Source organism: Juglans regia, chromosome 6 (assembly GCF_001411555.2).
Source record: "Juglans regia cultivar Chandler chromosome 6, Walnut 2.0, whole genome shotgun sequence".
In the NCBI taxonomy this organism is placed as follows: domain Eukaryota; kingdom Viridiplantae; phylum Streptophyta; class Magnoliopsida; order Fagales; family Juglandaceae; genus Juglans; species Juglans regia.
This window is the reverse complement of record NC_049906.1, coordinates 32,605,599-32,620,892: the sequence shown is the minus strand read 5'-3', so window position 1 is coordinate 32,620,892 and position 15,294 is coordinate 32,605,599. Positions and strand designations below refer to the sequence as shown.

Below are 15,294 nucleotides of genomic sequence, written 5' to 3'. Positions count from 1 at the left end.
AATGTATTTTTTCAAATAGTATGAATGTCTATTTGGTTTTCTATTATTGATTTAAATTAAAGAGATTTCGTTCGAACGAACATAAAACGTTCGAACTCTATGTAACGACAATAGTGTTCGAACGTAAACATAATGTTCGAACGAAATTTATGTTCGTAGAGTTCGAACGATCACACAACGTTCGAACGTAAATAATTTCAGTCGTGTTCGAACATAGCCTATACCGTTCGAACCCATATACCGTTCGACCTGACCATTTAACGTTCGAACACAAAGACAATTCATAATGTTCGAACGAATTCATGTTTGTTCGAACATATTTCGAAATTGTTCAAACACGTCACTACTGTTCGAACTTAAAATTTTTTCCGTTCGAACTATTTTTTGGGATGAATTTTAACCGTGACAAAAAAAAAATTCCGTCGAAATTGAAATTTTTTTGATTTCGATTTTCATCCCAAAATACCTTTTGGCACAATGATATTGGAACGACTTTGGGATGAATTTTTTTCGTCCCAAAAAATTTTTCGGGGCGAAATTGGGATCTTTTGGGATGAAAATTTTCGTCTCAAAAGACCCTTTCTATTGTAGTGGTACAAATAGAGATCAGAAAAACCGTACGTGAAACAGATCATATACTACTGATCATGTCATGATCTCCAACAAAAGGTGAGGAAATTAAACACCTAATTATTGTTGCATCCAATCCAAATCCAATTTAAGCTGCATGCATGAGGCACCAACGTCGATCCCCGAGGTATTGGTGGCCGGCCTGGTTCAATCTTACCATACATAACGTCAATCCACGATCAGTACTAATCACACAATCGATGATCGATGACTCCATGGTCTGATTGAACCGAGCCAATATCGCGTGCCTCTAGCTGTTTTTCTGAGCTAATTATGCAGGCCACCTCGAGGCCGGAGATGCTTAATATATAGCAGCGACGACGAGTACGACGCCAGCAACGGTATTGGTGAACGTAAATTTGCTTGCTAATTTGCTTTGATCTTCTACATGTAGCCAGCCTCCATGCATCAATTAAGCTGCAGCTAGGCCACAGACAAGGGAGGGGCCGGGTGGTTCGTATATATTAAATTTAGTAATTCTGACTTCCATACTTTCTAATGAAAATGTACTACGAGACCTACTTTGTGAATTAGCTAATTATTTGTAGTAGATGTATATGCGTTAATTTTACGAGTAATGTTAGATATAGCAGTATTCATCGATTAATGCGAAAGTATCGCGCATTCTTTTTTAAAAAAAGTGGAGTCTATTATTAAAAAATTAATTTTTTTTTCTGTAAATCTTATATTTACTCATTTTTTTCAAAATAAGTGTGCGGCTCTTATACTCTATACATGATTGCAAATATCATTTTTTTCATGTTTTTTATATATCCTAATATATATCTCATGTGGTTTGTACTAATTGCCAATATTAGCTAATTTAGCCCAACGGCAACGGTCGCTAGATTCGTGCATGTTGAATCCCCATGAAAAAAATCTATTTGCAAACCTATTTTTTGAAAAACAGTTTCGTTTAGATCATCAACCTATCTCAATTTATCTCAATTCATCATTACAACTTTTTTAAATTCCAACACAAAATATAATAAATAATTCAACTTTTTCAAATTCTAAAATAATAATAATATTAAAAAATAATATTCTAACAATATTTTATCATCTCAACTCAACTCACTTCAACATCTAAACTCAACCTAAACACACCATTGAAGTGATCAGTTTAATTTCTCAATGATAAAAAAAAAAAAAAAAAATTGGTGTTTTAAATCTTTTATAAATATAATCTGTCTTACATCTAACACTAATAAAAAAAAAAGTATATATTAATATTGGTGTTATAACACCAATAAAAAAATATTGGTATTATAAATATTTTATAAATGATGTGCATGCCAACACATCATATTTGTAAGTAACAAAGATCATCTTTACACTACGCGCGCGCTTATTTTTATTTTTTATCTTTTTATTTTTTTCCTTAACTGGTCATGTGTATTTACTGGATTGGAAGTGTCTAGGGCTGTAAATCGGTCCGGGGGTGATGGACCGAAAGGTCCATCATTTTCTTCGGTCCGTTCGGTATGACCCAAAATTTTTTTTTTAAATAAATTAATAAAAAAATTATTTAAATTATTATATTTAAATTAATTGAATTATTAATGTGAATTATGTAACTAACTCATTAAAAAAATATTTATATAGTCAATAATAATAAATTAGATGAAAATTATATCATTAACTTATATAATTAATATATAAAAATAATATATTAAATTATTAAAAATATTTTAAAAATAAATTATTAACTTATTTTCCTGTTCAATCGGTTCGGTCTGGTCCGGAGTGGGAAAACCCTACCTCGGCACCGGACCAAAAACTGAAATTTAGTAATTTCACGGATCAAGATCAACCGATCTCAGCTTCGGTCCGGACTGGATTGGAACCGTTCGGTCCGATGGATTTTTCTGATCCAGACCGACCATCTTACAGTCCTAGTATATAATATAGAGATGAGGAGTTGAATACCCCTTGCAATATATTGCTAAGCCAAAAGTGGCGTGGCATACAAGCAACTTAATTCTAGGCAAAAGAGAAAAAAAAGAAACAAAATATGAGCCAACTTTTTTTAAAAGCATCATGTGGGATATATAGCTACACACATATAATATTATATAGATATATAGATATACATATCATTTCCTATTTGGCATACAAACTCGGGAAACTTTGTTGCAGTTGAATTTCCTAATTATCTAAAATGTATAAGTGCACATGTTGTTCGATCTTGTTGATCTCATTTTTTGTTGGACATCATGATGATCATGTTGCCTTGTAAAATGAAGTTATTACTATTTTCAACGTCAAGCATGTGGAAAAGTGAGAAATGTCGTCAAGGGGTTTTCTTAAAATTTCAGAAAAATACAAATGAGGATGATCTTAGACGTACATATCGGTCGAAGCATAGATTGCAGGTAAATCGGATCTGTAACCGCCGAGGAAAATGGGTGTTTTAGTGGAGAGGAAGAGAGAGTTAGAGCTGGAACGAACAACTCCTGATCATGACAACAAAAACTACTTTCAAAATTATAACGTGCAAAAAATAGCAGCAGTTTCCATCCAACTATATATATACATGACATCTTTCTGATCTGTAAAAACATCACAATTAAAGATCTGAAGAGAGAAATAAAGAAAACAAATCAATCATCCTAGTTCTTACATCAATGGCTTCCATGAACATGAATCTGACATTGTTTCTTCTGTTTTCTTCATGGGTTTTCTTGGGTTACTCTCAATCGATGGGCCTCAACAACTTTCTTCAAGGAGGTTCATCAGAGAGTGCTGCTTCAATGCCATGCGTGCAGAAACTCCTTCCATGTAAAGAATACTTGAAACCGCCGGTCTCCATGCCGCCGGCGTCGTGCTGTGTGCCGCTGAAGGAGATGCTCACCGATGATATCAACTGCCTCTGCCGTGTTTTCGACAATCCTGAGATTCTCAAGTCGTTCAACGTTACCCAGGACGATGCCTTGAAGCTTCCAAAGGCCTGCGGTTCCAACGCCGACATATCATTATGCAAAAAAGGTTTTGCAGATTTTTTCCCCAGAGAGATCCGTTTTCTCCTCATTCCTGAATATATATATGTATTTAGTTTCTGTATATTTTTCTTAATTATTACAAGAATCTTAGAAAAAATTACAAGTTATTATTTCAGAGATTAAAAAAAGGAAAATATTGTAGATAGTCATTACACAAAAACAATCTCACAAATTGATTTGATGTGATTTATCAAATTGTAAAATTACTTTTATTATAAAGTAGATATAACGGATCAGATAAAATCACGTCAATTTTTAAAATTATTTTTATATAATTTATTGTGAATGTAGCGGTTCTTAAAAAAATTCAGCCAACCTCTTTGGTCTGCATCCAATTAGTTAGTAGATAAAAGAAATGATTTGTCCAATCCAATTAGCATATCAAAATATTTTATTCGTATAAATGAAGAAAATGAATCACTTTTTTTATGATGTTTGTTATTACCCATAAAAAAACTCATTTTTTTTTACTGTGGACTCCAATTTTTTTTTATAGAAGTATACAAAATCTGTATTCTCTAAAACTGTATATTGCATTACTTTACCTTAAGGTTGGATAAAACATAAGATAAGTGAATAATATGATCTTGTTAAAACAAAACAGAAAGGTATCCAAGTCATTGCTTCTCCAATACGGTTATTCTATTATCAAGTCAGTATGTAGAGCACATCATTTATACCATTTAAATGGTAAGATTTAATTTAATATATTTAAATTTTAAAATTTATCTATCAAACCAAACTATGCCATGTAAGTACTTTATTAAATATATATACACCGTCTTGAGAATATAATTTTTTTTCCTATATATTATTGTATTATTTTTGTTATTTTCTATTTAATAAATGTCACATTCATATTTTCAGTTTGAATGCATATCTTGATTTGTGTTAAGCAATTGATATAATGGATTAAGGTATCATAAAAATAATTTATGGTTCTGTATTTTCTATATATAAGAGGTGTAGTTTTCTGGTGTTCAAAAAAATGAGAAATTTGTATAGTTGTTCTTCTTGAATGCATATGATCAGTATTTTGACTTGTTAATTTTCTTGCAAGTTGTCTAACTTTCACAGTGATTCATAAAGTATTATACCTATATATCACATACCTATATAATATATATATATATATATATATATATATAATATAGGCTTCGTTTGGATATTAAGAATATTTCAGATGATCTGTAAATAATAATGAAATAATTTGTGAATAATTTGTTAACAGTAATAATTATATTTCCAAACGTACCCTAAGTAGAAATTACACAGTAATGATGTTTGAAATGAGATTTCATTCTGTTTTTTATAATCTGAAAGGGCATGATATGACCGTTTAACTGGACCTTTCCTTTTTTTGGCCCCAATACAGCAGCGTCTCCGCCAGCCAGTTCAGCTACTCCCCCTTCCTCCTCCGATGGTAATTCCTTACATTTGTTTTTTTCTAAAATGATATTTGTAATCGTGAGTGTGCAATCGTCATACAATCACTTTAAAAAAAATAAATATATACACGATCCACATGAAAAATAAAATTTAATTTTTTAATAATAAATTTAATTTTTTTTTAAATAACTACACGACGTTTATACACTCTATAACTACACGTAGTATTACTCGTATTTCTTTCCTATTACTTTGGTAAAAACTTCCTAAGAAAGTATTTGCTTTTGTAAGTTAAAAAAGAATTTGTGATGAAGGAGCTATAATAATTTTAAGTAATCTTTAAATTTAAAGATGTATTTTATCTTCAAAAGTAATATTTTATTATAAAAATTATCTCAATTGTTTATCTTTTCAGTTTTCATTTCTCACAGCTTTCATTTGTCTTAAACGTCCTTCCATTTTTATTTTTGTGTTCAATTTTGAAATATATAAATGAAGAAATATTATTATTAATTAATATATAATTAGTGTAATTATAAAATAAAAAAAAAATTAAAATTATTATTATTAAAAAAATAATATTATATTATTATTTTAATTAATTTAATATAAAATAATGAGAGAAGTTTTTAATTTATGAAAAAATATACTTTTAATCAAATTTTGAAAATCGCTTTGAAAGAAGCCAACGTTAAAAAGATAATTTCTTTTTCGTTTTGTATTTACCAAGACATCAACCTTTATTATCTTCTGTTCTAGTAGAAATGTTCTTTTTGCTTGGCTTTTAGTCACTGCTCTCACAGATTAGTTAAGCATTTTTAAGTCAAATGTTGATAATCAGAAAACATGCTTAGTTCTGGTGCAAATTAAAGCTTATGAATTGCTTTTTCTGCTCACAGATTCAAAAAGTGCAGCAGCAGCATATGGGGTCTCTCAGTTTGGTGGGTCTGGTTTGGCAGCTCTGTTTCTGGCTCTATTGTTCATTTCAGCATTCCAGGCTTGATGATAGCTTTGTCCTGGAGATTCTGAATGAATGCCACTCTGACCCATATGGTCCAAAAAGCAAAACAGATAGCTATGGAAACTGCTTTAATAGTAAATAATTTTGTATTTTGTTTGATCTTAACCTTGTTAGTGTTTCCCTGATGCTGTACTCTGTTAATGAACAACACTTTATGCTAGTTAGTCCTATGTAAAATCAAGATCCAATAGTTATATGAAATCATATATAATCATAGAGGTTTGGAAGTTTTAAATTTGAGAATTTTCAATGACTTTATACTGCAAAAGATGAAAGATGTGTAATTAAATATAAGAAAATTGAAAACATAAAAACAAGCCAAAATCCCAAGATTTTCTTGAGAAAAAACAGAAAAAATCAAACAGATGACTCAAGAGAGAGAGAAAAATAATTATGTACGAGCATCTGAATGCAAAAGCCGTAGAGAAGGAAGAAAACGGCAAGTGCAAGCATAGGCTACTCGCAAAGAACAACGATTTCGGCAACGAAAAGGGCTGAATACGCTATCTATCAATCTGATTGATTAAAGCGCATCAGTGACGCAAACTGATTGCCTTCTTTCTTTTCAATCGAAGAGAAAAGAAAAAAAATTTATTTGATATCTGATCAACGAAAAAGAAACCCATTTAAAGGAAACGAGAGAGAATTTGCAGACATTTGAGGAAGAAAGAGGTTAGAGGAGGAGGATCTGAGGATTTACAGGATATGGAACATATATATAGAGGGGAGTATAAAACCCTAGTTAGAGAGAGAATTGGGCTTTCTGGAAAATGGGTCTCAGCGTTTGGGCCCGAATTTGACCCGACCCGCATAAGCCCTCCTTAAACCCTTTGGAAAGGAGGGCGAGAGAGATGTAACACGTAGGATTGTGAAATGAAATGGGAAGATCTTGTCGATCAAAAATGGCTGTAGCAGCTTCCATTTCTAGAGCTCTAACCAGAAAGCTCCGTGTGGTCGAAGGTATTAGTAGTGGTAGAAATAATAGCGTTTCGCTTCCCAGGCCATGGGACCTACCGCCACTACCACCATGCTATTCTTCCTTCTCTACCTCCGCCGTGCCGGAATCCCAGCCAGCGTCCTCTTCCCAAGCTCCCGGTACTTGTGTTTTCTAGCCTTTTACATTTTGGGATTCTGAATTTTTTTTTCATTGTTGTCAATAAGATCTGAAGATGTTTTCCTTGGTTGGTGATGAGTTTATTTCTGGTTTTAGGGAATGAAAGAAGGTCGGGATGGTCTAAATTGTTTCTGTTCCTTCCTGGAGCTCTCACTTTTGGACTCGGAACTTGGCAAATTTTCAGAAGACAGGACAAGGTACTTTGTTTCCCCTTCCATATCTCCCTATATGTCTGTATCTACTCCTTTGTTTTAGTTTTTTTTTTTTTTTCCGAAATGGCATAATTTACTATATTTATTCTGTTTTAATTTTGCCCATTACCATGTATGTAGTTCACATTTTCTTTTTCTTTATCTATGATAAAATTTTAATCTTTTGGGTTTCCAAACCTCAATGTCAGACTCAACTGTGTGTTGGGACGTATACAAGTGGTTCCTGCAATGTTGTAGTATCCTTAAAAAATTCAGACACCTAATTTCATATAATTGATTCTTAGTATGTAAAGAATAAAAATTTATTTGTGAAGATTAGACGAAAGCGGGTGGAGTTGCTTAGAAGAGAAAAAAAATCTTCTCTCTTTAGCTAATGCGATTATTTTACTCAATCTGTTGTCTCTGTGAATAGCATTTAGTTAAGTGGACTTTTATCTCTGACTATGTTTATAAGTTGTAGATAAAAATGCTGGAATATAGACAAAAAAGGCTGGAAATGGAACCCCTGATGTTTAACGGAATATCTCCATCAGATGGGAAACTGGATTCTCTGGAGTTTAGGAGAGTGAAATGCAAAGGATTCTTTGATGAGAAAAGGTCAATCTATCTAGGCCCCCGTTCAAGAAGCATTTCAGGAGTGACTGAAAATGGCTACTTTGTCATCACTCCCCTTATGCCGATTCCCAACAGCACTGAGAGGTAAAAGCAGGATTTCTGTTGACTTTTTCAATGATGATAACAGAACATGCTTCCTATGATTTATGATACTTGCTTCTCTCTCTTTTATTGAAATGTGATAAGCATTTAGACATTGATTTTCTCCTTTAAACTATTTATGAGTAATTTCTCTTTTTTATAATATCTTTTCATATCTGATGTTATGTTTTTTGGGGAGGGAGGGCGAGAGAGAGAGCTACTGAACTCTATTTGCCCTTCACTTGACTAGCTGAAGACTATAAAATGTATTGAAGACCTTTTACTTTGCTCTTTTAACCTTTGGGCCAGAAAAATAATTATTTCCTTTTTTATTACTAAATTAAAATTTAGCAAAGATTATTTTCGTGCAGATGCTTTGTTCTAGAAAGAACCACCAAATTGCCAACTATATTATGCATGAGTTTTCTAGGACTTGTGGATTTATGGGGTGACTTGGTCAATTATTATGACAATCCAGATATAGAGGATCATTAATTGATTGGCATGTATGAAATATTGAAGTGAACAATGCAAAAGGTTTTGTTGGGTTTAGATCATATCCTGGAGTTTTGAGGTATTTTCAACAAGCTGTATTTTGCACCATAAGAAATTTCTGTGTGGCTCTAATATCTTAAAAGGAAATGTTTCAACATTTTATCCTCTCCTGCAAATAGAGGATTTCATCATGTTTTAAATTACAGTAAAAACTAGACTTTTGCTTTTATTGTCTTGACCGATGCATGGAGTTTTGTGTTATGGTTCTCTTTCAGCTAAAATATGTTGAATATTACTCTTCCAGCATGCAGTTGCCAATTTTGGTCAACAGAGGATGGGTTCCTCGTAGCTGGAAGGACAGATCTGTGGAAGATTTGCAGTCTGGAAAACAGCCTTTGGCAACCTCCTCTGTCCAAGATAGCGAAAGAAGCTCTTGGTGGAGGTTTTGGTCCTCGAAGCGTCAAAAAGTGGAGGTTATTGCTATTTTTAGTATTTGTCATCGCTTTATCCCTTCTTTACGGTGAGACATATTGGAGAAACAATCTAACTTCTAGCAACTTACAGGTTAATGTCCCTGCTGTTAATCCTACAGAAGTTGTTGGAGTAGTTCGTGGAAGTGAGAAGCCTAGCATATTTGTTCCAGCAAATGATCCAAGCTCCTGTCAGTGGTTCTATGTCGATGTTCCTGCAATTGCTCGTGCCACCGGACTTCCTGAGAATACTGTCTACATTGAAGACATAAATGAAAATGTCAATCCAAGTAACCCTTACCCTGTTCCAAAGGATGTCAATACCTTGATTCGCAGTTCAGTCATGCCACAGGACCATCTGAATTATACATTGACATGGTATGTTTTTGCATCGTTTGATATTTGAATCTTTGGATGCACTTGCAATCCCTTCACAAGGGACTGGTTTCGTATCCCCTAAATAGTGATATATTCATCTATGCCTTGATCTTTGTTTATATAATTATGTTATTGGATCAATATTGAGGTGTATTCTGTTACTAAAGTATCTTTCATACTAGTTCCAAGCTCAGTAAAAAGAGGGAGCTGTTGTAGGTAGAGGATTATGTCACACATAGCCACACATTAGAGCCATGAGAGATGAAAGGTTCTAATCCATTACGAGATGTGCTGGGACTGATGTGCTTTATCTGTTGGTGGACATAATGAGAAAAGTTCTAGGGTTAGGTGGGATATTTCTCCGCCCCTCCTCTTATTGGGATGTGATGGTGCTGAGAGGTTGATATTGATGCCTACGATATGGAGACCTTTTCAAGCTCAGTTGGATAATAGATAGAGGTGATTGGACCACTCACTTAAAAATGGACAGTGGAAAAAGAAAGAGTAAGAGGTTAAAATTAAGGGAAAAGAAAACTTTTGGACTTTGTGCAAAGAAATAAAGAAATGCTCTTCCCAGATGGTCTTGTTCATCAACATTATAATTAATTCCTATTGCCTTGCTTGATACCATGTTTCACTAAGTCTGAGTATAACAATCATATCATCTTGGTTGATGTGGAATGCACACATCCTGCCCTTATACCTAGGTTCATAATTGTAGTTTCTGTGCTAATATGACACATCAAAAAGATGAAAACATGCTCTGTAATTGAATGATAGGGCAATTTTCAGTGGCCTGTCCAAAAAAAAGGAAGTACATACAGAAAAATTCGAATACACGATAGCACCAATAAGACAAATTTCACTTGAAAGTTTAAGGAACTCTAGGACCTTCTACATTATCTTTCTCTGATGCTGGTTTCATTTTGAGCAGGTATTCACTGTCTGCTGCTGTCACATTCATGGCTTTTAAGAGATTGAGGACCAAAAAGAATCACAGATAGCATTTGTTGTAAGCAACAATAACTTTTATGATCATATATTTTTCTTCTAGTACACTTGCGGGAAACTCCTTGCCGAGGGCTTATGCACCCCCGGGATTAGTCGAGACTTTATCCTAGACACTCGATGCCAAGAAAAAAAAAAAAGAAGATATATTTTCCCTCTAGATCACATCCATGAATTTGATGTGCTAGAACATGAAGCTGTTATCCTTCGATCTCCTGTCCTTATCAAAATGAGGCAAATTTATTTGTTAGCTCAAAAGTTCTCAGTTGTGCTGGAAAAAACATTCTGAATCAGCAGCTTTCTTCATTAAATAAGGTAATATACTAGATGGCAAGTCAATTCATCTGAAAATAGTGTTCTGTATTCTGTCTTTCTATAGTGAAGTGTATGTATCCATTACAAATTTGGCGCCGAACCATTTTCCAAATTTTCATCTCCTTATTTTTTTGTTTTTCTGGTAAGCCATGAGGTAGATACCAATTTAGCCGAGGATATTGCTAGTTGCCCTATTTAGAGCACTGGCAAATGCCAGTGACTAGCCAAAGTCTGCCTAACAAAATGATCTGCATTGGAGTAGTCAAATAACTTCAGCTCCATCTTTTACTTTGAAATTTTTTATTTTGAAAAATTTGTTTTACCAACCGCATCCATTTATTACTTTTCAATTTCTCTTCGTTTTACTACTTTCGTCACTGTGATTAAAGATTATAAAATAATAAAGAACTGAGTAGCATTGCTTGTAATTTTAGGTGATTGGATCATGAGTATAAAAATCTGGAATTTGAGGAAAAAAATAGTTGAGAAACAATAATTTTTAAGTAAAAATTAAATTATTAATTAATATATAGAATGTATTTATAAATTATTAAAATATATAATATTATATTATTATTTTGAGTTCAATATGGATTAGTATCTCCGGTTTAGCCAAAATCTGTACTTTTAGCTAATGTATCTAGACCATTGCCAATGCAGCTGATTTTTGAAATACTTCTGTAATTAGCCTTTAACTATATGGAATGAAGACTTCCATTTGAGTGGATTGATGTACGAGGTTAGCATTGAGCTAATGAAGTTCTTTTTTCTTTTTCTTTTTATATTTTATTTTTTGAGCTAGTGAAATTTGTTGCATAGAACATTGTGCGGAAAGGTACACTAACATCTAACGAAATTATTTGTGGACTTTTCTTCTTTCCTTTACATTAATCTCTTTCCCTTACAGTAAAATTTTCCATGCAATGAAGGAAAACGGGGCACTGAGCATCCTCAATGAATTAGCTTAGCTAAGTCATTAAAGATTTAGCTATTAGAATATAAAATAGCATCATAATTGATTAACTAATTTGAATTTAACTACAATTACTTTTAAAATAATTTTTAAATTTAAAAATAACTATTCATGTATCAAATATATTTTATATCAATTATTTCTCTCTCGCTTTTAAATGGCAATTGAAAAAATATAGTTAGAATATGATTACTAATTAATATATAATATTATGAATAGTAAAATATGATAAAATAAAATAAATTCATAATTAAAAAAATTAAAAAATTTTTAAAATTATTAATTATTCATTACTATATAATGAATAAATAGATAATCCAATATGGAGATTTGATGTGAATAGTCAAAACTAAATTCGTCTTATATTATTTTATTGTCATATAATGAAAAAATAACTTCCAATGTGGAGACTTATATGAATGGAATAACTAAAAACTAAATTCATCTTATATTTATAAAAAATGTACTTAACTTTAACTAATCTATTAAGAGTGCTCTAGGCATTATTTTGAACTCAATCATCTCTGAAATTTAGAAAGGATTGCAGGCAAGCAAGGTCGGAATGCATTCTTGGTAAAGAGATTTGGGTTCTTGATCTTCTCATCTTCTCCGCAATAAAATCATTAGTATTTGTTGGGTGGGAGAGTTAAAGCCTGAAATATTAGTGTTTGTTGAAGTCGGTTGCTCATCCTCTGAAATGAACTTGTAATTATGCAAGATGCAGGGTTTTGTATGCTTTAAGGTAGTTTTCTCTCTCCCTTTTTTTTCCTCCCGAAGCAAGCACACCCCAGCACCCAAACACCCCAGTGCCAGTTTTTTTACCCAAGAGGAGGTGGGAGCTTCGGCTTCCTCCTCTTTCCCTATCAATCTACTTTGTCCATAGAGTTATTTCTTGTTTTTTAGTTATTTTTGTTGTCACTTTTCCTCCAAGGTCGAAAAAGACTAATTTGCAGCTTTCTAGCAATCTCCGAGAGACACGTGACGTACGAGAAGGCTCCCAAACCACAGATCCTGCAGATATAAGCGGTGGTGTTCTAAAACGATTAGCGTGTCTTTCACGTGCTACCAACAGCGGCACATGGGGCACATGGGCCTCCACTTCCCAAAGCCTATCATGAACCGAACCAATAAATTTCCCACCGTCAGATCCACCACCAGCTCAAATTTCGGGATGCTTTAATCTTTCTACTTTTCCTAAATTTAGTTGTAAGGATGCTCTTATATCCAAAAAGTACAGTAAAAATTACAACCATTGACATACAATGATCACCATCCCCCTCTTTAGTCCATTGTCAGTCTCTTTGCCACAACCCATGAGCTCCACATTTTTTACTTTTGCCCCCAGCACACCACGAGAATCACATGTATTCCTTTGAGAGAGTGGAGTATTGTGACAATGTATAACGTAATGGAGTTATAATTTTTTATATAACTTTTTATTATAAGGGTTGTCCTACTCTGGATTGTAAAAACGAGGAAGTGAATCTCTCCGACAACCATTTCAAGACGAAGTGTTGTCACATCAATCTCCATGGTCTTTAGTCATGGGATGACAATCCCTTATCAGATTGTACAAAAACCGTCACTTTGTACTCCCTTTTGGTGGAAAAGGGTAGGAAATATTTATTTGTTTTCAATGTCTATTTTTTTTTTCTTTGGTGTTACACTAGTTATGAAAGAGTGCTTGTCGGGGTGTTCCTACTCCTTATTCATATATTTTTTTTATCGGTTAATTATGTTTGCTGATTGTTAACGTCTAAAAAAAGTACAACAATCTGAAAGGAGAGAAAGATCAATTACTAGCTCCGCTAAGGTTGTTCTAGGCCTGGGCTAGGATCAGTATTATGTGGAGCCCCCGACAATGTTTGGTGCGGTTGTACGGTGTTCGGCATACATTTATGGCATTAAACAATAAATAAATGCAGGGAAAATAAAGAGAATGAGACACAGATTTACATGGTTCGGCACTGGGCCTATGTCCACAGGGGTTCGGGAAGGAGAGAATCTACTATAATAAGCTTGATTTACAATCTCTCATCCTCACTGTATAATAGATCTCGAAGGTCTGTCTTCTGGAAAAGATATCGTCGATGGAACTCCTTTCGTTAGGTTGAAGAAGCCTTCAAGGAGAAGCTTGGCCAAAAGTCCATAAAGTCATATGTGTCATTGTATTTTATCTTCTATCCTCATTTACTTTATGTCACATTACCCCTCCTTTATGTCTACTCTCCCTCTTTTCCTCTAACACCCTGACACCATTCTCGACCTTTTGTCTCATCCTTCTCTCTCTTTCTTCCCCCTTATAGTTTTCCCGTGCCTAAGAAATACATGAACATGTTATATTTTATTCCTTGCACTGAAAGTACTCTATTTGAAAAGAAAAGGACCCAATTGCCAAATAAACATGTTTGCATCGGAATGGTTAGAATTTAGAAAACACCAAAGGATGAGCAGTGCCGCCTTAAGACCAGAAATGGACTCCCCCTCAGTCTGAGATGAACAGTGCCTACTGCCTAGTGTCGTAGATTTCCATCTAAAATCAGGTCCACTTGGGGTGGAAACACTTCACATAATCTCTTTGCCTTTTGGGCACACGTTAAGAACAGTTTAAGCAAATCGGCAACTGCAAACACTTTAGTGACAATTGTTCCAATTAAATTTTTTTTTATATTTTATATTTCTTTTATCTCTCAAAATCTTTTTAAATGTCCTGAAATAATATGATAAATTTATAAATAGTAATGAAATAATTTGTCAATAATAATAAAATAATTCGAATAAAAGTATTTTTTATTTTAAAATATTAAAATTTGATTTTTTTTTTTTTTTGTGTTTTATAAGACTATTTAGAAAAGTTGTAATTGTCAGTAATATTAGATAAAAAAAAATTTGATAGAGAAATTGACAAATGTGTGTTTAAATAGTATTTAGATATCGAGATGAGACGAGACCAAGGCGACAATCTTGCGACAGCTTGTAACATTTTCACCCTAAATCGAATTGGATTTCAGATACAAAGGCGACAATCTTTTCATTCTCTCAAATAAAGATGTTTTGAATTGTTTTGCATACCTAAAGACTCATTTAGATCGTAGAAACTATGAAGAATTGACGGACTAAGATTATCCTCAATTTTCTAATCCAAACACCTGATGAAATTCAGAGAGATAGAGACAGCATTTGCATTCCTATCTAATGTTGGGGTTAACACTTAACACTACACCCATTTTCACATGAACAAGCCATAATTATAGAAGCAAACATACACAATCCATGCCAACTGATAACACAATATGCAAGTATGAGAGAAATATAATGCCACCTTTAATTGAATTCTCATAACAGTGAGATCTCATCTTCTTGTCGTTCGTTCCAAACTAAAAACAAACCCAGCAGTCGAGACTCGATACATTTATCTTACAACACTAAAATCGAATCCATTGATATACGACGACGACGCTTAGTTCTAATTCTCGATGGTACAAGTATGCCAAGTCTAGTCTCTTAGACAATACATTCAGTGAGCAATAAGCACAAGAATTAAGTTACACATGAAATCAAAGCCAAACCAAATCTTTATACATTCTTAAA

General features: G+C 33.3%; 2 protein-coding genes across 3 annotated transcripts; both read left to right on the top strand.

Annotated features, from left to right (window-relative positions):
* The first annotated feature begins 3,074 nt into the window (after positions 1-3,074).
* LOC108994884 (lipid transfer-like protein VAS) lies at positions 3,075-6,202 on the top strand. 2 transcript variants are annotated; one of them, XM_035690536.1, is made up of 3 exons: positions 3,075-3,618; positions 5,011-5,055; positions 5,921-6,202. In XM_035690536.1, the coding sequence occupies exons 1-3, from the start codon at positions 3,258-3,260 to the stop codon at positions 6,022-6,024; spliced, it is 510 nt and encodes a 169-aa protein (XP_035546429.1). In that variant the 5' UTR covers positions 3,075-3,257; the 3' UTR covers positions 6,025-6,202. The 2 variants fall into 2 exon arrangements, with proteins under 2 accessions (XP_035546429.1, XP_018825824.1); XM_018970279.2 differs by having other exon boundaries at positions 3,135-3,618; positions 5,008-5,055.
* Positions 6,203-6,884: 682 nt separating this feature from the next.
* LOC108994848 (surfeit locus protein 1) lies at positions 6,885-10,665 on the top strand. The gene is made up of 6 exons (XM_018970241.2): positions 6,885-7,137; positions 7,253-7,353; positions 7,829-8,067; positions 8,864-9,032; positions 9,124-9,407; positions 10,342-10,665. Exons 1-6 carry the CDS (start codon positions 6,921-6,923, stop codon positions 10,409-10,411), a joined length of 1,080 nt encoding a protein of 359 aa, XP_018825786.2. The 5' UTR covers positions 6,885-6,920; the 3' UTR covers positions 10,412-10,665.
* Positions 10,666-15,294: the final 4,629 nt, after the last annotated feature.

Excerpts from the sequence above, each read along its gene's own strand:
- LOC108994884 (XM_018970279.2), top strand. The coding sequence starts at position 3,258 with ATGGCTTCCATGAACATGAATCTGACATTGTTTCTTCTGTTTTCTTCA. Across the intron at positions 3,619-5,007 it reads CATATCATTATGCAAAAAAG|CAGCGTCTCCGCCAGCCAGT; the intron begins GTTTTGCAGATT and ends GCCCCAATACAG. Across the intron at positions 5,056-5,920 it reads TCCCCCTTCCTCCTCCGATG|ATTCAAAAAGTGCAGCAGCA; the intron begins GTAATTCCTTAC and ends TTCTGCTCACAG.
- LOC108994848 (XM_018970241.2), top strand. The coding sequence starts at position 6,921 with ATGGGAAGATCTTGTCGATCAAAAATGGCTGTAGCAGCTTCCATTTCT. Across the intron at positions 7,138-7,252 it reads GTCCTCTTCCCAAGCTCCCG|GGAATGAAAGAAGGTCGGGA; the intron begins GTACTTGTGTTT and ends TTCTGGTTTTAG. Across the intron at positions 8,068-8,863 it reads ATTCCCAACAGCACTGAGAG|CATGCAGTTGCCAATTTTGG; the intron begins GTAAAAGCAGGA and ends TTACTCTTCCAG.